We start from the raw sequence: 23338 nt of genomic DNA on the forward strand, positions 1-23338 counted from the left end.
CATTCCAAACCGGTTTCATCCAATTTAAAACAGGGCGTTGAGGTCAAATAGGTTTGTATAGGATTCAACTTCAAACCACTTAAGACAAAAGCATTTGACTTAATTAAAAATGTGTATATATTCTTTACAATTGGGTCACTTAGTTATAACAGGGAAATCTCTCAGCTCATAATTACCTCATTTTAGTGAGAACGCAGTGCTTATCGATATTTGTATTACCGGTTTTGTTCGATTGGTTCGATTTTTCCGATTGATTGGGTAATCGAACTCCTAAGTTCGAAAATCGAACTCGCCCAAAAATGTCCAGTTCGATGCTGTTCGATTGCCGGACAAATCGGCAATCAAGCGAACGAGTGGAGCTCGATTGATTTTTCGCTCGGTTTTGTACCATTGACTACGCCGAGAATTAACCAGCAAAGGGTGGACATTTCACTTTCGACATTTCTTGCTCCCTGATTCTAGACCTGTGTACCAGGGGATTACATCATGGTTCTTCAGAAGGGAAGTTGACTGACCAAAGCAGAGATTTGTTTGATAGGGTTACAGCCTTTTGATATCAATGTTCGGGTAAGAAGAACACCATTTTTAAATTGTCGGAAAAAATTAATCACAGGGAAAACTCTTTAAAAGTGTTTGTACGGCGGGAAATTTTCCTAATTGTCACGAAGCAGATTTTGTTTCACAACAGCGTAGGCTTTATTGGGTATCATCGTCAGGCTTACAGAGGTGGCTAAGTCTGTCAAACGTCTTCAAGGTTTTGCAAGTCTTTTTACCAGTGAAGTTGACATAAGTTACACGTGAATCACCAGTCAAGTCGGTATAAGCTGCACTCATATTTATGTCAGAGAAACCTAATTTACCAAAACTAACTAAATCAAATATCTTTGTTATGCATAAAAGGTAACTTCAGCTGTTCGAGTTGCCCAAAATAATAGATTTCATCATCACATCTTGGTATGTTTACTTTTGCAAAAATCTGTATTCCAAGAGATTTCTATGCAAAGAATGCATAAAAAAGAAAGTAAACAGATAGAAAACTAACTATGATTTTGGTGTAGGTCCTGATGAAAAGTGAATTAAGTTTTACACTGAAAGAGCATAGAAAATTGAGTTTAAACTCACGAATTGAGAACAAAGGACCTCGAAGGTGTTAGAAATGTAGGGTCAGCAAGATTTTAATGAGTTTTAGAAAACTCCTCATTATGTATAAATGTGTGACCTGGATTCAACCTAAAGTAAATTTTTATCTTTAAGGATATTACTTCTCAGGAGGCACGCCAGCTGAAATCACGTTTTCGGATGTAATGATAGCTAATGTTTGTTTCCTAAATGAAAGTAACGTAAATGGCAACGGAAATAGAGTTCGTTGAAGTTTGGTTGTTTGTCCTGATACACAGATTAAAGTAAACCTCAATAATGATGGAAGAAATACGTGCTTGTACATAGAATATGTCCAGCTAAATCGTTTCTCAGAGTTAAGCCGTAAGATTGAAGTTAAGCGTAGGTTGTCCCAAGACATTACGGAATCGTTAACTAAACTTAAAATAATCCAAATTCCAGGACATTCGTATGAACAGTTAACATGGTTCTGATGCTGTAAACGCTCTTGTAAGCCAAAACATAAAGAAAAGCTGTTGAGACACAGTTAGCTACGATAAACACACAAGACTCTCACAATCTAGAAGTATCTAAAAGTGAACCACAAACGAGTTTCCTCCAAAAGCTATTAGCATCTTTTCGATGTTTTCTTTTCGTTTAACCTTTGATTGTTGGCTAAAATTAACATAGAACGGAGCTCCGAACTTTTCTCAAAAAAACATATTTCTTTTCTTGGTAGTTTATTAACCCTTTGATAATTTTCACGATAAGTCCCTAAAATGATCCCTTAAGCATTTTTTTTACACACTGTTAAGGTATAGTAAATACCATTGATATGTTTTATTCCCCAAAAACGAACCCACAATAATAGAAATAGGAAAATCCTCTCCTACAAGCAAATCGAAGTACTGAAAGAATATCAGGGAATATGTCCCGTCATAATCAGTTCTATCGATGGTAGGGGAAATTCCTGAACGAATGAAATACCGGTTAATCAAATATGAATAAATGTCGCTCGAGTAAATATCAAATGAAAACAATGCCAATTAAACAAACATCAAATAGATCCCAAACATATCCTAAAATTCGTCCCAACATAATATTAAAACTTGCATGGACAAAGCGATAACATCCTCAGAAAGGTACCATTATTTTATATTAGTATATATTGTTTACAATGCAACTTTCTTCCTCTATTCCTATTGTTCATAAATGATCTCCACTTGCAAAAATACTTTCTATTCAGTTTGAAAGAGTTTTTCTGCCTAATTTATGTGCTCAAGACAAACGATCTCTATATCAGAAGCTAAATTCCGTTGTGTCAATGGAAAATGTGGTGCAAAACTAAAGTTCGTATCTAGCTGCCCCTTCTTTTCTCGAAAACACACTGATTATTACTCCAGACGGAAACGAGAGGGATGTATAAACCCAAAATGCCCAGGAACTATACCTTCCTGATAAATTATATACATTAAGACAGTAAATTATTCCGCCTTGTTTTATAAGAGTCTATTGGATAAAGATGACCCGGTTTGATTGCGGGCCAAACTGATCTATCCTGCGCCCCTTTCTTCAAAAGCTGATCGGCCTTACTTCAGTATCAAAGGTTAATCAATGTTCTAACTTGTCTTCGATAAAAGTGCCGTTTCAGTGCTAACTTTCTAATGTAAAAATCCCTACAAAACCGAAATCAAAATTTATGCTTATCCTTAATTATCTATTATGTGTAAATTGGACAAGCTCTGAACCGGAGAGGTGGCTGACTATTCCTTTCCACCAGAAAGAAGACAAAGATCTAAAACAAAGTTTTCTGTTACTTGAACGTGCTATGGATCAGTCGAGAACGTTAGGTGCAAGTTAAGTTACGATGATGGTCTAACAACCGCCTGCGACAGTGTAGTGATTTCTTTATTACAAATCTCTGCAGAAGGGCGTTGCTCTGGACTTCGATTCCAGCACCGGCTCATCAATTTTTTCAAGCGGTCTGGAGGCTTCTTTCCACCTTCCGCATCTTCCGGACGGTAGCCTTTATCTACCAAACTAAAGAAGGCTGTCATCGACCCCCTGAATTCAGCAAACGCCTGCCGCCCGTACCACATCTCCCAAAGTAGTATGCCAAAGCTGTATATGTCTGCTTTGCTGTCATATAACTTGGAATGAAACACTTCCGGTGCGATGTACATAGGGGTCCCCGCTAAAGTACCCGTGATATCCTTTACGTCTTTAGAAACGCCAACATCAGTTATCTTCACTGAGTTTTCCTCTGATAGCTTTAATGTAAAAGAAGGAACACCTGTAGTTTTACTGTACTTGGTAAATTAAACAAATTCTCTTAAAGTGCACCTAACCCCCATTTTTTTTTTCACTAAAACGAATCCACTAGTTATTCGAAGCATTTGGGCGAAAATTGAATTTTTGAATTTGGTTTAATCCTCGATTTTCTATGCCCTTTCAAAGTCGCGCTTGAAGTGTTGCGTGACCGCATTTTATGGAGTCTGGGGTGGCGGTTGCTGATGACGTCTACCCAGGGACCAAAGACAATGGCGCCTCAGTCAGTTCTCTGTATTTGCTCGAGAAAACGGAAAACAAAACTAATCGTTCCAATATATTTTGGGACTAAAACGTCCAAGTTTTGTCTCATAATCATTTCTTTTTCGTCACTGGAGTCAGAGTTAAGTTTGGATTTGGAAGACTCCGAAATAAACTTCGATCGAGCACGTTCGACAACTGTGAACTCACTGCCTAGAACTTTGCAAGCAACTTCCAATATTTCAAGCGACAACGGGGAAGAATTCTTTGCAGTATATCTTTCTTTAAGTCTGTGATATTACTGCAACAGCCGAGAGCACTTCTGGAAGGCGTTTCTGCCCCTTTTCGAATGTGTATTGCACCATCCTGAAGAAAATAAGAGGACGTGAGATATTCAACCTTCCTGGGTAGACGTCACAATAGCCGCTGGACCCATTTTCCTAAAACTCGGTAGCGAAACAAAATCGCGGTGTTTTGGAGCTATTTTCGAGATTTCGTCGGGGCACAGAAAATTGAGGATTTAACTGAATCCAAAAAGTTTTTCGCAGAAGTATTTCAAATAACAAGTAGATTCGTTTTAGCGAAAAAACAATTTGGGGGTTAGGTGCACTTTAAGGACCTCCTAGAAAACATAGTTTAGTGTACATGTGTACGTACTCCTTTGTTCTTGAATCAAGAAAGAATTAAATACATTATCCAATTTTACGTTTCAAAGTTTGGCGTTTTACCTTTTTGCACTCGAATTAAAACAGATTTCCTTATTTTTTTATTCAATTTACAAACCATCAGACAGGAAACACTAAATGTTTTTCTTTTTCCCTAAAGCCATTTAAAAAAATTAAGGTTTTGAACAATATTGAGGTCAATATTTTTAAATTGCCATAATACAAAGTTCAGCCTCATACCAAGATGTTCTCTAATTTGAGGTCCCTGTGGACAATCCCCTGCTTGTGAATGAACGCAAGACCTTCGGCTATCTCCTTCGCCCATTGATATACGTTTTGAATGACAGCAGGATTCTTGGTTTTTGCTGGAGTTGCTTCTGGGTGATCGAAGATCTGACTCTTCAAGTTTCCTTTGCACTTTTCCATTACCAGGATCACTCTTGTGGTGTCCGCTTTCTTGAGAAGGGATGTGCCATAAAACTTTACAATGTGGGGATGGTCCAATTTTCTGACGAACAGAATGAAAAACACGCAATATATATAGATACAAGTATGATATGGAAGTATATCTATGACAAAATTCAGAACTCAGTAATTCATATCAAATTATCCAAATTGTACATGCATCAATCAAAAGCTGAATGGCAACTATCCGATTCTACAAATGGTAATTACGCAAACAGGCATCACGCTAAAAGGCATCACGCTAAGGGGCATCATGCTGAAAGGCATCACGCCTAAACGCATCACTCGAAAAGGCATCACGCAGGAAGGCATCACGTTAAAAGGCATCACACGAAAAGACATCACGCAGAAAGGCATCACGCAAAAAGGTATCACGCGAAAGGTATTACACCTACTAAAAGGTATCACGCGAAAAGGCATCACACAAACAGGCATCACGCAAAAAGGCATAACGCTTCTGCTTGTGTCTCTTTTTTCTTGCACCATAATAAAGGAGAGGTGCATCGGCAGTAGTGAATTCATGTTCAGGAGGTTCTTGTAGTATCGCCAATGTCATACGAAGAACGCCCAGCACTTGTCCGCCATCTTGAAAAATACTCGCCGATCTCACCGATCGGAAAGAAATGCAATCGCTTTCGATTCCATTGCTCACTTGCTGTATTAACTCTCTCAAGGCACGCCTCCTGTACTGAATTAAGACCTCGCGAGGAGGCAAAGACGGAATGTCTCGGTCAAAAACTATTTGAGAAGGCTCTTCTCTTACAAGACAGGAGTAAGAAGATTTAGCCCTGGATTCCATATAATTTTTGTAACGGTGCCTTTCTGGGTGATGCCTAAGCGTGATGCCTTTTCGCGTGATGCCTTTTTGCGTGATACCTTTAAATATGATGCCTCTTCGCGTGATGCCCTTCAGTGTGATGCCTTTTCGCATGATCTCTTTAAGCGTGATGCCCTTCAGCGTAATGCCCTTCAGCGTAATGCCCTTCAGCGTGATGCCTTTTCGCGTGATGCCTTTAAGCGTGATGCCTTTTCGAGTGATGCCTTTCAGTGTGATGTCTTTTAGCATGATGCATTTTAGTGTGATCCCTTTTAGCGTGATGCCTGTTTGCGTAAGGACTATTTGTAGAATCGCTAGTTGCCATTCAGCTTTGGATTGGTGCATGTAAATTTGGATGATTTGATATCAATTACTGAGTATCGAATTTTGTCATAGATATACCTCCATATTATGACTTTACAAGTATTCAGCTTTTAAGCTGAATTTCCCTGGAAGCTCCTGAGTTTCTTTAACCTCGCAATTCATGCATATTGAAGGACGAATAGAGAAGAGATTTTCAGGTATTGCAGAGCTCATTTAGGAGCAGGCACTTTGTAGAATGATCTTCAGGATTGTCGACAAAGCAACATAAATCTACTATTCTTGAACTGGATTGGTCTTTACACTTCATTGAAATAATCCACTGGAACTGGAACACAGCCACCTGACTACATTGTACTTTTTCATTTATTGTTGGAAGTGGAATTGTAGAGTTAATTTCGGGGTTTTATCCCTGGGGTTTGATGTGAAAGCAGTAATACCCCAGGGATTGACCGGCAGCCCAAACCACTTTGGACTCTTAAATAACTTAATGGCCTTAATCATCTGTGAAAGTTTGAGAGAAATCGGTGAGATGGCATGTGTCATGCTTGCCTGGTCCTCTCGTGGACAGACTCCTAAATCACTTACCTCAAATGTTCTACCTCCGCCATGATGAGGTTTGCATTTTTGAAATCAAGCACACCGCTGCAAACCTTTAATGCTACAGTTTTCTCCTTCCCTTGCTTTTTTATCTTCCCTTGATACACAGCGGCAAATGCACCACATCCAAGACGGGAGGGCATGTCTTCTTTCCAGTCTAACTCGTTGCAGCTGATGTCAATGGCACGGATTTCTTTCAATGCAAATACCGCCAGATGTCCCCTGACATCAGAAGCTTCATCCACGATTGGTTGGTACAATTCTTTTATCTCTTCCTTTGAACGGCCTTCATTATGGAGTTGTCTGAATAACATCTTGTCACCCTCGATCAGCTCGGGAATACGGGCTTCAATTTGCTTTAGACACAGCTTAGCCTCTTTCAGTTGGTCCTTCACAAACTCCTTGAGCACGCTTTCGTTTGTAACATCATCGAGATAGTCTGCAGCTGTTTCAGCCATAAAAAGACATTTGTCTCTTTCGTATTTCTTGATCCTACTTCTATCTTCTATCTTGCTTTTAATCGACAGTATTCCCACCACAGGGGCACCAATTACCAGTGCAACTAGGGTAAGGGGAACCCATATTGGACTAGTGACGCCGAGGGCAATCTTTCCTGCAGTAGTGAAGCCTTCATCAGCTGGTATACTTTGTGGAACATCGACGTCATCATCTGTGACAGCACCCTGGAGATTCCGCAGCTGCCTTTCAACAAAATTGTATTTTTGCTGAAAGTGTTGTAAAAGGGACTGGCGAGCATCTGAAAATACTTGGTTATCTTCTTCCCAATGCTCAATGATTTCTCGCAGCCGATTGTTTAACGCTTTCGTGATGTTGGTTTTAGTCACTTCCCAGGAGCTCTCTGCCGTTGGGACTTCGTCTAAGGTCCACGAGATGAAGCGATTTCTGACATCGTCTGACTTAAGATACTCACTGAGCTTCTGGACTGCACCTCTGACACGATCCTTCAAGTAGTTATGAAGCTCTTCCATGACTTCGGTTTGTTTTTCTTCAATTCGCATCAAACGAATGATAATCAAAGCCAATATGTTGGCGACTTTGTCCTGGTCTCTGGAGGCGCTCATCACAAAAGCTTTTGCTTGATAAACTATCCGTGAGAGAAAGTAATCCAGCCATCTACAATAAAATAACAATAGAAAGTATACTATTTAAATGAACAGTTTTTACCACGCGAACATACAAATGTATGCAAGTTAAAGTTTCAGAATAGTGACTATGTAAGCTCATTCTTGACCTTGGTGTATAAATAAACGAACAATTATTCTTGTCACAAGGTCTGAAAAATTTTGTAAACGAAGCTTTCGACTGTATCGCACAGTCTTCATCAGCGATTAAAGTGAGCTCACGTTGTCACGTGAATGCAAATTGTTTAATCACGTGACAACAGATGGTCAAAAATGGCGGGATGATCATAGCCCCCGTCTCTGTTCAGTGTTGGGCGTTGACGTCTGATATGGATGGCTTCCTTGATTTTCCTTTTGATATCTACCGACTCTTTATCAAGACTCTTGACTCCTTCCCAGTCGATCTCGTGGTTGGCCTGAGACTGGTGTTCCCGTATTGCAGATGTTGTTTGTTTCTGATGTTCACCCAGTCGCTTCTCCAGAGTTCTCGCTGTCTCGCCAATGTAATGCTCTCCGTAATCGTTGCATGTGATGTCGTATACCACGCCCGTCTCCTTTTCAGTTGGTGTCCTGTCTTTTGGATGGACTAAGATGGACCTCAGCGTGTAGTAAGGCTTGTGGTATGTGCGGATGTCTTGTGCCCTAAAGACTCTACTAAGATTTCTGAGAGTCCAGACACATAAGGCAGGCCTACGGAGGTTGGTCTAGGTGTCTCCGAGGTGCTGTTCTCTTGACTTGTGGGGCTGGGTCGGGAAGGGACTTTAAACATCCAGCGTTTGTAACCATTTGCGAGTAGAGCATTCTGGATGTGCCGTACTTCCTTTGCCTTATCTTCCTCCTCGCTAGCAAGGTGTTCTACTCTGTGTAGAACTTAGTTAGAATTCTACTGAAACAATTAGATTATTCGCTCTCGATTTCTATGAGCTGACAGTTGATTCGGCCTTCGGCCTCATCAATCTTGAAAATTTGAGGTCGGAAATTTGACAGTTGATTCGGCCTTCGGCCTCGTCAACTCTCACCTCATAGAAATCTCGAGTTCATGATCTAATTGTTAAGTAGATAGTGAGTAACGTAGCAGTGAGCGCTTGTTAACAAAATGACGGGCGCTCCTTTGAGTTTTCGAGGTGTCTATAAAGAGGATTAAGATAAAGTTTCGACCGACTACTAGATTTATACTAAAACAATTAGATTCTTCGCTCTCGATTTCTATGCGTGATAGCTGACTCGGGCTGCACCCTCGTCAACTATCAAGCAATATGATAGAAATCTCGAGCTCACAACCTAATTGTTTAATATATCATAATTATATATTTTAGTAATTTGTTATATTGGTTTTTAAAATCGACAACTTAACAATAAATGCTAAAATGCTTACTTCCAGTGCATTTCCAGCCGCGCTTCAATGCTTTTCAAAACCATCGACCTTATGCCATTCATCAGGGAAAAAAAATCTTTCGTAATAATTCCGCGGTTCTGAGCGATACTGGCGTTTTTTGTTGACATATAGGTTATCTGTGACTTGGGATCAATACCAGGCCAACGCGTCTTCAGCTTCTTGGTCACGTGATTCTGGACCTCTTCTACTTCTTTCTCCGGAACTTGGTCCCATTTGTTGCACACGAACAAAGCACACTGGGATGCCACTGATTCTTTCTGTCCCTGAAGAGTAGCCTCTCTTACGTCATCCAGTAGCTTTTCAAGCTGCAAATCAAAAGTAACATGACTTAACATGCCGGCACTTTTTGTTAAATTGACTATTACGCCAGTGGATATCTAAACCACGTATATAACTATAATGCAAGTGTGCAATATAAATATTGCAAATGAATATAAGATCATATATTTAAACTGCGGAGAAACATATGAAGACATGATTGATCATCACAGTTATACACACAACTTAAGCAGTTGTGAAATTAAAGCTTGAAAAAAATTCAGGCCTGAACGGGATTCGAACCCATGACCTCTGCGATGCCGGTGCAGTGCTATCAAGCTATCTGGGAGCTGGTCAGTATGTGAGTTCGTAATATACCCGTAGATGGTGAAGAATACAAATGAATATATGAAAGGTCATGCATTTGAACTGCAGAGAAAGATAAAAAGACATGATTGATCATCGCAGTTATGCAAACAACTTAAGCAGTTGTGAAATTAAAGCCTGAACGGGATTCGAACCCATGACCTCTGCGATACCGGTGCAGTGTTCTACCAAATGAGCTATCAAGCCATCTGGGAGCTGGTCAGTAGCATTCTTCATCATCTACGGGCATACTACGAAGTAGTAATTTCACTACTTTCATCCAACGACAATACATACTCTGTCTTTCTGAACTCCTCCAGAGTTTGAACTGTTTACGACATAAATGAAGGCAAAGGCTTGAGGCAAATACTGTGTGACCATCTCATCCATGATGTTAGATTCACCAATACCAGGACTGTCAATTATAACCAAGCCTTTCTGAAAGATATTGAATTGAAACGTGGGTTGTCATTTTTTCGCTGATTATTTTCACGAAGCAATGAGAGCATGCGAGATGACCAACAAAATGTGTAGATTATGAAAAACTTAGAATAGGCCATTTTACAGCTGTGTGCTTAGTTACTGGCCATGAATGCAAGCGAGGCTGGAGGTGACCTTGCTTTGATACAGACCTCTCTGCTTTTCTCGTTTGTTTAAATGCCAACTAGTTAGCAAAAGAACAACTTCAGTGATTTCCACAAAAAAGTAGAGGTCATATCAAAACAAGGTCACTCCAGCCTCGCTGCCATTCAAAGGCCAGGTCACTAAGCCAACTGTAAAATGATCTATTACTTCACATTTTACAATAACTGTCTAATTTCTCGCGCGCTGATTGGCTCATTCCTATCATCAATAAGAGTACAGACGGATTAAGTTTTTATTTATGCAAGCTTTCAAGTTCAACTTTCAGCTGTAAAACCGTCAACTTTTTAGCTAATTAGATTTTATGGACATTTTTCAGTAGCCAATCATAAAGCGAGATAAGCTATTGACAATGTGTACGTCATTTTAAATGAAATTCACTTATCTTTGTGTACGGCAGGTTTACAACGTCTTTTCCCTTCATTTGTTACCGATATTTGACCTTGTTGGGGTCTTGTTATTGTAAAAATCAGATTGACGTCAGTTTTTTCTGCGTCTGTCCTCTTATTGATGACAAATTTCGTCATGACATTGTCAAAGTTTACTGCGGTACCACTTGCCTGCGGTTCGTGGTTCAACAGCCACTTCGACAATGTTATGACACGATTTATCATCAATAAGAGGACAGACGCATAAAAACTGACGTCAATTTGTTAAGTTTCCAAGTATATTTATTATTGACGATTCATTTGGAAGATATTACATTTTTAATTGTGCTGTAATGTCAATGACGTGACTCAGCTGCTGATGGGATGTGCGGAGCTCGAGGGTTCCATGGAACCCGTTTAATTTGCTTTGTAGCGTACGTGCATTTTTTATAACTATACAGACATACATAACTGATGAGAAAGGACTAATTTAATAGCACGTCATTAATAAATACCTCCAAAAGTTGGTGAGGCCAAAAGAGTTCAATCTTTTTGTAAACTGAACCTTTTTCTCGATCACTCTTCACGTGAACATAAGGAGAAATCTGCTGAAGATAACTTTGTTTAGAGGATTCATCCTTTAGAGGGAACTCTTTAATTGGAAGCCCTGTTTCAGGATCCTTGTCCTTAAAGTGAGCCACGATTCTGGGTTGCTTTCCATATCTCAATTCGCATATGGTGGACGTTGTGCTGAGTACAGAATATGGAAGAAGTTCTTCTCCCAGAATGAGATTAACCAAGCTGCTTTTTCCAGAGCCTGTTTCACCTTCAAATATATTAACCGCCTATTATTGGATGGCCTTCATAGTCTTCTTTAAAGGGACACTGTCACAATATATTTGCTTAACACTGTGATAGATTCACGAAATGGTCCCTAAATTTATGTAATAAGGGGTGCTTACCATTTGTCAGAATAAACCGGTTGGGATGACCGTTGTATAATGGTAAGGGTTTTTCCAAAATCAGCAAACCAACCAAACGAGATGGCGCTTACCATTTGCAATTCGATTTCTCGTAATTGTTTTCGGCTGATGAGAGACTGGAAACTGGAAAATTTAGCAAATGGTAAGGAAATTTCCACCGTTCCGTTCCGAAGGGAAAAAGAGGACTACCTCTGGAGGTAGTCTACAATTTCCGAACTGATTTTCCGGAAAATTACTGTTCTATTTGACTTTCAACCGAAATTTCCGGATTTAAGCACCCAAGAACTTCATTAGCTCTAACTAAATGATTAAAAGAAATTTCTTGAAGAACGTTCACACTGCAGCAACATTTTTGCAAGATTTCAATGATTCTCGAGCCAAACTTGAACCTTTGAAAAACTGATATCCTGACGCTCTTTTCAAAAATCCATATCGCAATGCGTTTCCATCCTCGCCATTATTCGCCATCCTCACTTCCTAATGGGTTTTAACCATTTGTTCTACAAAATAAAACCATTATTGTTCAGCTTCCAATGATCGATATATGTTTTTGAGATTTCCAAAATCGTGCTAAAAATGGTGACAGTGTCCCTTTAAATTAGTTGTTTACATTAACGTTGATTGCGATCCGTCGGAGTATATCATGAGAAATCTCGATGGAATTGCTGCAAATTCAAGAAATGCATGTGGTATTGCCTGTTTTACAGCTCTAAATTGCACTTTAGACCTTTCCAGTTTTTTATCAAGAAACTAGCTGTTTACAGGTCTGGAACCATTTGCAAGTTGCTACATGTAGGATCAGGAATAACTTCTAAACATGGTGTACTGACAAGTTCAAAGCTATGCGACTTTCCTGGTATTGAGTAAGTTACAATCGATTCAATGTCACGAAATTCTTGTTGGATGAATGCCAATTTTAGAATCCTTTCTGGGAGAAGTTGGTAATTAAACAATTTTTAAACTATGGCCTCGTGTTATTTACCTGCCACTAGAATGAAGTATTCTTTCCGTTTCAGCTGTGCTTTGTGATGTTCTATCTTTTCTTTAATGTTGCCCACGTTCTTCTGCAGTGAAGCGAGAATTTTGTCATCCAGCTTTTGTACGCAGTCCTCGGTATCGGAGTAAAGCTTAAGTAAAGCTTGTCTTTTCGAGAAATCTTCATCTCTAGCTTCTGTTAAAATGGAAAAGGCCTAAAACCAGAGAGCAAATGTGATTCATAGCTCAAATCAAACGTGCTCTTGATTTGCATTTGCTCTTTGAGGCCCCGTCTACACGTATCCGGATATTTTTTAATTCGCTCTCCAGAGAGGAAAAAAAGTAAATCCGCAACGAATCCGATAACGCGCGAACGGTGAATCCGGATATTTTCGAATCCGATGACGTAGGAATCTCTCACCGAACAATAAAATATGGCGGCACAACGTGTAGGCCTCGTTTCCCTATAGTGAATCCGGATACCATCGGATGCGTGTGGAAAGGCGGATTCGATTTGAATACGCTACGTGTGGACGGGGAAATTTTTGAATCCGGAAAGAAAAAGTTGCGGATTCAAAAATATCCGGATACGTGTGGACGGGGCCTCAGTCTGTCGTACGCGACTGAACCTTAATTATTTGATGCCGATGTCTCGTTATGATCATCATACATTGCATCAATTGAAGCTAATTACGTTTCATTGCGGTCCTGGAATATCTTTTTAGATTTAATAGGAAGGAGCTGCAGATTCAATGCATTTTCGTATTCACAAAGACCCGCAGTAAAGGTTTATTTTGGGCAGGTGAGCGCTAAACGTGTGACAGAATAGAAGAAAATGACAAGAAACTGGGAGGGTCCTGGGAGTCCAAGATTGGCGTAACGTAACCTCGATAGTCTACGTTTTTAACCCGTGGTAGCGGCTTAACACACAAACCAATTATTACACATTTGCCTCTCACCACCGAATAAAAGGCCTGCAATACAGGTTATAATTATCCAACTGCAGCGAATACCGTCCAAATAACAGTACAAATATACAGCGATCTTGCGCAGTTATTTGTACAGTAGAAAACATGTTTGCCGGACAGGTCGGCGCGCGCACGCAAAACTGTCACACTTTCCCTCTTTCACTGATAAATTCATTGACTACAGCAGTTGGATAAAAAAATTTCTTATTAGATGTTTTGGTGTGTAGTATCGCTTTATATTTTTACTCGTTGTTTGTATTTTGACGAGCCCTACGGGCTCGTCAAAATAGCCACAACTAGTAAAAATATGGAGCGATACTACACACCAAAACATCTAATAAGATATATATATACTAGCTTTCTCCTTCCGTCTTTCACCTTAAGAAATGCCGAGGACAACGTCTACTGATAATAGGATTAAAATTTTACCTTGGAATTTTGTAATAGACTGTTTTCGATATAAAAATAAGGGACTTGAATGACCTGTTTATTCATTTCTTTTGTTTGTGTCCTCTAGGCCTCACCATCAAGCTGAATTTTAATATGTCGAAAGTGGCCTATTGTCTAGATCTGTTCAGTACTCCTATCTGTAATCTGTCTAAAAACTTGCTCAGACTACATGTGTGACGAGAGCGTTCAGTTTCAAAAAAAGATACGGTTCATATTCCCTGAAAATTATGAGCATAACTTAGCCATTTCACGAAGCTACTTTGCAGAGTACCGCACCTTAATAGACAAAGATTTTACATGTAAATCACGTGCCTATAGCCATTTTTTGCTCATTAAACCTTTTGTTTGGTGACATTGCCGTTGGCGTCGCCGTCACGGTTTACTTATAAAGTTTGTTATTAATTATTAACATTGATGAGAACGACAACTTAACTCAGTGGCTGTGTTATGATCGGGATGCATATCTAATGATCTGCAGTAACGTGTCACGCCGGTAACTGGGACGAGTATTATAGCTTACAATTATGTAGAGGTTTTGTATCAAGTCACTTTTGTCAATTTCGTAGCAGAGTTACTTAGAAATAAACCAAACTGTCTCCGTATAAAAGCTAGTTCCCTTTTAAAATCAGCATCCAACTGTCATTGACACGTTTCAATTTACTGCATGTACATGTAGATTCAATCACATTCGTGGAAAACTATTTTTTGCTTCTGGGAAACAACTGCAGTCTGAAATTAGTATCATTGTTCAGGTGGTTTTTGGCACAAACTGGTATTTCGTTATCCTGACAACGAATTTTATGCACTAAGCAGTATGGAGAAAACACATGTCATGCAGCCTCTAGAATCTAATGGGGCGTCTCGAAGCATTACTGGATCCACTTGCGAAGCCAACAACGTATATTAGGACAAAACACTTTCCAGCATGGCCTATCCAAACGGTTACCCAAATCTAATACCCTAAAATAAACTCCTTTACTTAAACGATTCCTGATTTGAATGGTATTCGTCACTTTCCGGTAGTTCATGGAGGTAGTCAGGGTGTTAAACGCTAATTATCTCACTGCAACTGGTGAACGTTGCTAAACGATTTTGCTGTTGACATCAATGCGAAATACAGTTTCCGTCACTAACTGTGTTATCTTAATTTATAACATTTTAATTACATTCGAGTCGGAGAATTCTTACCTGTCCTGCCGTCCAGCTAGGCTTATCTTCTGACGGATTTAATTCTTCTTTCACTTTAGCTTTCATCTGATCTAATGTTTTCAGTCCTTTACACGATATACCAAGCGCCGCCATCGCTTGAAACATTTCTGGTATATCGTCGATTTCTTCGATTGTTTCCGTTCTGCTAGCAGCCATTTTACTAATTTAAACGAATTTAAACGAAGAACATCGCATAACAAGATGGAAAAAGGTAAGAGGCGTCATTTAACGCAAATAAATGCCTAGATTTCAAGGAATGTAAACCATTTTTGGTCCCTTATGGTGATAGTTCTTGCGCGTGCAGAGGGCATGACTGCGTCATTTTATGAAAACTGATCCGGGGGGGATTCGACATCAACGGTTCGAGGGTCATGCTTGGCGATATAATCATTACTTTGACACGTCCTTTAACAGAAAAGCTACGGCTAAGTAATTAGTTCAGTCACTATACTGACTGAGGCCGGCAGCTTAGAAGAATCGAAGTATGAACGGGGTTTAGTCAAAGACGCAGATTGTTATATAGCTGGCGTTTTTTCCGCTACAGCGCACCCATTCATTGGCTAGTTCATGGTCACATGACACAAACAATGAAACTGTTTACCGCTACATGTCATGAGCGGACAACATTGCGAAAACTATGACGTCAAACAGGAAACAGTTCGCTATTACCCGCGAAATGTTGACTGCTGTTGCACGTGATCAGAGCGAGCAGTTGAAGGTGGCCCGATGTTGTCGCTGGAATCTTAGTGCGTTTACCAAAATTTGCTTTTGTTTTGTTTTGCTATAAGACAAATCACTTAATGACTAGTACCTTGGGGAACAGTGAATTTTGTTTCCATCGAATCTCAATGTTTCCTTTCGACTTCCTCGAGGGAAACATTGAGATTCGATGGAAACGAAATTCACTGTTCCCCTCGGGAGCAGTATTAGTGCTAACTGAGGACTTCATACATCATACCGGGGGTAAAATTCCGCCCGAGTATAAATTGTAGACAGCTACAGGCTTTTTAAAAGTATCGTGTGACGTGTAAGACTGAGACTTTTGAGTCGATTCATCATCGAGAGCTAACTGTAAACAGCAAACCCAAGTGACATTCAGGCTAACCCCGGTACTGTTCAGGTTAACCAGGCGCGGAATCTAACTCCGATTACCCTGGATAACGCTTAGCTTAGTCTTTTTTACGGTTAGCATTCGATAATGGAAATGAAACGATATTTGCTTCAAAGGTCTGCAGTCAGCACTCTATATTTTATCCCTGGTCCGCAGTCTGCTTTTCAACCTCAGTCTGCATTTTACCCCGTACTGCCCGGTTTCAAACTGCCGCATGTGCTCACAGTGATCTTGAAGTCCGAGTAGTGTTTCAAGCGTATTCTACTATTCAACAAGGTCGCAAACTTACATTTTTTATCCTTTCCGTTCTCGAATCTGCATTTGAGAGGTCATTCGTAACGTGCACAGCAAGTAACAGAAAAAGCTTAATTTTGTGTGTCTGTGCGAGTCAGAATTTATAGAGAATGAGAATATCTCATAAGTCTAATTCTCCTTGGAATGTGCTCTAAATACATGATCAAGCTTAATTTCTGTGAGAACACGGCAGGAGTACCCGACGGAGCCGCTCGACAGGCTGCAATTACGCTGGCTGGGAAATATTAGCATTAGATCATTTACTGGCTGGGATTTTCGTTCAGCGTCTGGCTTGCTAAAAATTGATTTAAAACACTGTCCCTAGCTGGAAAAAACGTGACTTGTTTGTTTTTCCTGGCTGTGACTTTTTCGAAAAAGCAATCAATTAAACTGCTTCCGTCCTAAAGTCTTCCGCAGCGAGACGATAAACCGCAAGCGGTCGTACTTACTCCCAGCGCCACGCGCTACAAAAATAATGCAAATCAACGCGCGCGTGATGCCATGCCCGAAAATGATGGCTCCATTATCAGATTGTTGCGGTTTATCTTTTTTATCAACCAGTAAAAATTGCATAACACCAGCAGCTGTCATTTTCAATGACGTAATGACACTGGTATCTCGAATGGTCAAATCCGTTAAAAACGTTCCTTTCAATAAACACGGCCGATCTCCAGAATCTCCGATCGTTTGTCGCTCCAAAGGCGTGAAGAAGCCGTCACTTCAGAAAACCGCTGCTGGCGCTATTGTGCTGCAAACAGTCAGCAGTTATAAAGAAACAATGGAAAGCAACTAAAGGTTGGTAAATTCATTCCTGTAATTCTTTTGCTTGCAAACGGGGCAGTGATGGTACATTGTACTGGAATCAGTGACACTGTTCGCTGTCTGTTTTCCATTAATTCTTTCATTTATAGACAACTAAATTCAAAGAGGTATCGGCGGCATATGAACCTAGACTCTAAGGTGTTCATTTACAGTACATTCCTCTTTTGCAGTCATTCTGAGTTATTTCGAGGGCTCCGCTGGTAAAGGAAAGAATGGAGATCTGCCAAATCTGAGATCTGCTGTGAAAGTGACTTGACGCAGGCAAACAAAGCAGCTGGATAAAGGGTAGGCATAATGTTCTGTTTACACGCGCTAGTCGTCTGCATCGGTGGTCAACTTTTCTCTCTTGATGTTAAACTAATCAAGTAAAGTGATCTCATTGTACCATACACTCATCGTTTCGCTCACAGCATTTTTGGGTTGCTAGAAATCTGCAAATTTGCCTGATCGAAAATTTCCCGAAAGTTGCCGGAAGACGAGGGACAATGGTTTGCCCTCGTTTTCAGTCTTGCTGGGTACATTAAATGCCTTAGTCGTGGTTCAGTACTAGCATAACGAGTTAATGTTTGTCCTATGGAAAACAGGTGACTATCGCGCGTTGCTCACCGGAAATGACCGTCGGGTGGATTCATTCCACACTGTTCGCTGTCTCTTTGAGCTTTGAGAGAGATGCTTGTGGTGAACTCATTCCACACTGTTCGCTGTCTCTGAGAGAAATGCTTTTATTTTGAGACCCTAAACTTATTAATGTATCGGCGATTCAAGATTGCCGGGAGTTAATTTACATCTGCAGTCGTTCTGAGTCATTTCAGAGGCTGGAGAGAAAAAAGAAAAGAGACTAAGGGAAGACATCTGCCAGATCTAAGTTCCGCTGAGAAAAGGACTTACCAAAGAGACAAAGCAGCCGGATAAAGGATAGGCATATTTGTTTATATGCGCTAGCTCGGACTGTATTGTTGGTCATACAACTATCCTCCCTGATGCTAAGATAAAGACACCTGACTAAGCTCCCTAACATTTAAAGGGATCAATGTACTGTACAATCAACGCCTCGCTCATAGCACTTTTGTATTGCTTTAAATCAGTGCAACTTTGCGTGATGGAGTTTTTCGAAAGATGCTGGACGACAAGGGTCACTTGTTTGCCCTCTTTTTCAGTCTTATTGGGTACATTGAATGCAAGGGACTACCGCGCGTTGCTCACCGGAAACGGCAGTTAAATCATGCAATGTATTTTATTTGGCATAATAAGTAAAATGTTAAAATTGTCTACGTTATTAAAATCTTTGTCAGCTAAAAGAACTCAAGATTTTACCTTCTTAAACTTTCCTTCAGTTTGCAGTCGAGAAGGAAACAACTTTCGTCTTTCTGTGCGGCTTTCTTTGAGCAAAAATAGATCATTTGTCGCCTTTGGTTGTGTTCAGTTCACAAGGCTAGCTGGTCGGACCTGTAGGTCCTGCGTGTAATCATGTACTAATTGAATTTCCGAGCCAGGAACCGAAGGATCTTTCGAAGCCTAAAACACTGTTTTAGAATTGTGAAAAGCAAACTACTAAGCAAGTGTCCGGAAAATATTGCCAAAGTACAATTTGACAGGCATAACGCGCGATGTGTTTGATTGCGCCAAGCAAGTGAATTTTCGGTAATAAACGCGATCCAAAACAGCTTTCATTTGAACTCGTCGTTGACCTACCAGTTGAGGCAACGGTTTCATTCTGCACGCTAGTGCCGTGAATTAACTAGAGTCGTGTAATGAATAATCTATCGATGAACTGTATCGTAATGGACACTTCTGCCAGTTTAAAATTCTTTGACCAAAGAGCGCACGTCTGGATAATTATTTTGCTAGATTATTTGGCAGGCATTTGTCGCCTGTGATATTGGGCGGGCGCAAAGGCGAAAACTCCTTTTTTTTCGGCATGTTCACTCGCTTAACACAAGACCAATGGGGCGAATTTCTTTGGGGTGATCCGGGTCAGGATTTATAATCCGAGATCACACTGATCATGTTAACGAGAGGCCGCAAATGACTTTTGGAACGTCAGGAGATATGTTGAACCATGAGAAACTTGACACTGCCTAAAGACATGACCGCAAACAAAAGTGGTTGTGTTCCTCATTACGCGCCTTGACAAGGTCTGTGCACCCAGTATGTGCACAAGAACCACACAAAATTGCAAACGTCGTTTCAGTTCTTCGACTAGTAGAGAGGGTGCTTGGGGGTATAGATCACGTTTCACGGAAAATAAAAAGGCCTTTTCACAATTCATTAAAACTGATATAATATTGACATTTTACGCTTCACGGAAAATAAACAAGAACGTTTTGGAAATTCACAGCTCACGATCACTAAGACAAATCCAGTGCACGCCTGACGAACAAGTAACGATTCCTTTTGCTGCGAATCCTTGCGGCTTCTGTCGTGAGTCTTTTGGGGTGATCGCCTGACGAACAACCAACGATTGCTTTTGCTGCGAATCCTTGCGGCTTCTGTCGAGAGTCTTTTGCGGTGATCGCCTGACGAACAAGCAACGATTCCTTTTGCTGCGAATCCTTGCGGCTTCTGTCGTGAGTCTTTTGCAGTGATCGCCTGACGAACAACCAACGATTGCTTTTGCTGCGAATCCTCGCGGCTTCTGTCGTGAGTCTTTTGCGGTGATCGCCTGACGAACAAGCAACGATTGCTTTTGCTGCGAATCCTTGCGGCATCTGTCGTGAGTCTTTTGGGGTGATCGCCTGACGAACAACCAACGATTGCTTTTGCTGCAAATCCTTGCGACTTCTGTCGTGAGTCTTTTGCGGTGATCGCCTGACGAACAAGCAACGATTGCTTTTGCTGCGAATCCTTGCGGCTTCTGTCGTGAGCCTTTTGCGGTGATCGCCTGACGAGCAACCAACGATTCCTTTTGCTGCGAATCCTTGCGGCTTCTGTCGTGAGTCTTTTGCAGTGATCGCCTGACGAACAACCAACGATTGCTTTTGCTGCGAATCCTTTGGGCTTCTGTCGTGAGTCTTTTACCGTGATCGCCTGACGAACAAGCAACGATTGCTTTTGCTGCGAATCCTTGCGGCCTCTGTCGTGAGTCTTTCGCGGTGATCGCCTGACGAACAACCAACGATTGCTTTTGCTGCGAATCCTTGCGGCTTCTGTCGTGAGTCTTTTGCGGTGATCGCCTGACGAACAAGCAACGATTGCTTTTGCTGCGAATCCTTGCGGCTTCTGTCGTGAGTCTTTTGCAGTGATCGCCTGACGAACAACCAACGATTGCTTTTGCTGCGAATCCTTGCGGCATCTGTCGTGAGTCTTTTGCGGTGATCGCCTGACGAACAAGCAACGATTCCTTTTGCTGCGAATCCTTGCGGCTTCTGTCGTGAGTCTTTTGCGGTGATCGCCTGACGAACAACCAACGATTGCTTTTGCTGCGAATCCTTGCGGCTTCTGTCGTGAGTCTTTTGCGGTGATCGCCTGACGAACAAGCAACGATTGCTTTTGCTGCGAATCCTTGCGGCCTCTGTCGTGAGTCTTTTGCAGTGATCGCCTGACGAGCAACCAACGATTGCTTTTGCTGCGAATCCTTGCGGCATCTGTCGTGAGTCTTTTGCGGTGATCGCCTGGCGAACAACTGATGATTGCTTTTGCTGTGAATCGTTGCGGCCTCTGTCGTGAGTCTTTTGCGGCGATCGCTTCATTGTAACGAACAACCAACGATTGCTTTTGCTGCGAATCCTTTGGGCTTCTGTCTTGAGTCTTTTGCGGTGATCGCCTGACGAACAACTAACGAGTGCTTTTGCTGCAAATTCTTCCCGCTTCTGTATTGAATCTTTTGCGGGGATTTGCTATTTCACCATCGAAATGTTATACCGACAAAGGTAACTGACATCTGTTTGTTTCGTGGGTTCATTTGAAAATAAAAATGACAGACACTTGGTAGCCAAAGCCTAGTGAGGGCTTTGTAATCTTGTCTTGTTTTTACTTCATGAGCTAAACAGTTTTTCTTTGCATGGAGGTTCGTTGACTTTTTGGAGCAATAACTGTGGAAAATGAAATGAATGTGAAAGTTTGTCGTATGTAAGCGTTTGAAACAAGTGATAGCTTGCTTGTTGTACTTATAATAACAACAATAAATCTTTATTAACTGAATATCTAGATTACGTCTGTTAACCGGATGGACATTGTTTATACTTCCCTCTTCTTTTCAAGTTTGGAGGGAATTCACGATTTATTTTCAGAGTGAAGCTTGGATCCCTAAAGGATAATCAGAACACTGTAAGCACATTTTATCTTTCCCTTTTGTTTACTGTTGTATGGTAAGTGTAATCTTTTAAGTGTTTATACAGAAGCTTTGCAGTCAAATGTAAAAATGGAACCATTAACTGAAAATGTATGAAATCCTTCATCGAGCCAAATTTTGTTCGTTAGAGACTGAAAATGGTCAATTGGACCGATCTATGGCGAAAAAGAAAGTTCTGGAGAAAATTTGTGCTTTTCTTTCACCCTTTGAATACCAAACTTTCGCCAAAAAATACCGTTTTCAAGCGTTTAGTCAGGTTTTTTAGCTTCCATGACATTTAAATTGATGACGTCACAAGTAGTACAAAGAGCACGACCATTAATTACACATATATGCGTAGTTGGTATTCAAAGGGTTAACGCATTTTTTGCGTTCAGAGTACGCAATACTAAATCCGTTGTTATATTAATAGTTTTAAGGTAATATACCTTGCTACGGTATATCGAAATTACTCGCCCGCTGGCTGGCAAAAAATGGTATACTCGAACATGCTGGCAAACTTTTGGCAAACTTTTCTTATGCTGACTAGCTAGGTGACAAATTTAAAGCATGCTGGCTTGTTGACGACCTCAAAGTCGAGCGCTGGCTGGGAGTCCGATAACTTCAAAATCCTGCTTGCTGGCGGTGAAGAGCGGGTATTTTTTTCCCAGGAAAGTTAAATATTAAACAAGATTGACGTAGCGACACTCGGGTAATGTTAAGCACACTGTACGGTGGATTTTCTTCGAAACTGTCGTTGGGTACTCCTGTCACGGGGCATTTTGAAGCCCCGCTGATAATTTTGAAGCCTCGCTGATAATTCGATACCTCAGTATAGTCACTGAACTAATTATCTGGCCGTAGTTTCCCTGTTAACGTCTTGAGATAATAGATTTTTCGGGATAGAATGACTGAGTCGAATTAGTGATTATATAGCCAAACATTGTAACCCTCGTTTCAGTAGTAAAACACTAATAATTAATAATTTTGTCAAGTAAATTGTATTTGTTTCTACCCGACGTGGAGTTGTTTATTCCGAGGCCACAAACTTCGCGTAGCGCAGTTTCATTATCTTTTCTCTGGCCCATGGTTTATCTGTTGGCATCGTTGCTCGCATAGTTCTTTTGTCATAAAATTTGCCGTAAACTGTCTCAAGGCAATGTGGATAGTGAGTATAAGAAGCTTACGCGAGTTTTGAACAAAAAAAGGAGCATTTTTCGATTACAACACATCCCTCAATAGACCATTTTACAGTTGTCTGCTCAGTGACCTGGCCTTTGTATCGTAGCGAGGCTAGAGTTGACCTTGTTTTGATACAGACCTCACTGCTTTTGTTGTGTAAAACAAGTTGTTCTGATGCTAACTAGGTGCATTTACATGACAAAAGCAGTGAGGTCTGTATCAAAACAAGGTCAACTCTAGCCTCGCTGCCATACAAAGGCCAGGTCACTGAGCAGACAACTGTAAAATGGTCTATTGCAATTTTATCTTCAGTAATCTTTGCAAGCTGTTACTAAAGAGAGATTCAGAATATTAGCTTGTTTTCACCAAAATACTGCATTGCTTTGTTTCTAACCCTGTAATTAATG

The 23338-nt window shown here is 40.7% G+C and overlaps 2 protein-coding genes across 2 annotated transcripts; both read right to left on the minus strand.

Moving 5' to 3' along the window:
* Nucleotides 1–309: 309 nt before the first annotated feature.
* On the minus strand, nucleotides 310–17671 carry LOC145491806 (uncharacterized). Its single transcript, XM_081471075.1, has 8 exons — nucleotides 15232–17671; nucleotides 12633–12840; nucleotides 11183–11493; nucleotides 9955–10095; nucleotides 9013–9338; nucleotides 6484–7629; nucleotides 4533–4800; nucleotides 310–3368 (listed from the first exon to the last, which is right to left on the minus strand). The coding sequence occupies exons 1-8, from the start codon at nucleotides 15406–15408 to the stop codon at nucleotides 2961–2963; spliced, it is 2985 nt and encodes a 994-aa protein (XP_081327201.1). The 5' UTR covers nucleotides 15409–17671; the 3' UTR covers nucleotides 310–2960.
* Nucleotides 17672–19810: 2139 nt separating this feature from the next.
* LOC145492908 (uncharacterized) lies at nucleotides 19811–21419 on the minus strand. Its single transcript, XM_081472286.1, has one exon. It carries the CDS (start codon nucleotides 21166–21168, stop codon nucleotides 20494–20496), a length of 675 nt encoding a protein of 224 aa, XP_081328412.1. The 5' UTR covers nucleotides 21169–21419; the 3' UTR covers nucleotides 19811–20493.
* Nucleotides 21420–23338: the final 1919 nt, after the last annotated feature.

This window comes from Orbicella franksi, chromosome 7 (assembly GCF_964199315.1).
Source record: "Orbicella franksi chromosome 7, jaOrbFran1.1, whole genome shotgun sequence".
NCBI lineage: Eukaryota > Metazoa > Cnidaria > Anthozoa > Scleractinia > Merulinidae > Orbicella > Orbicella franksi.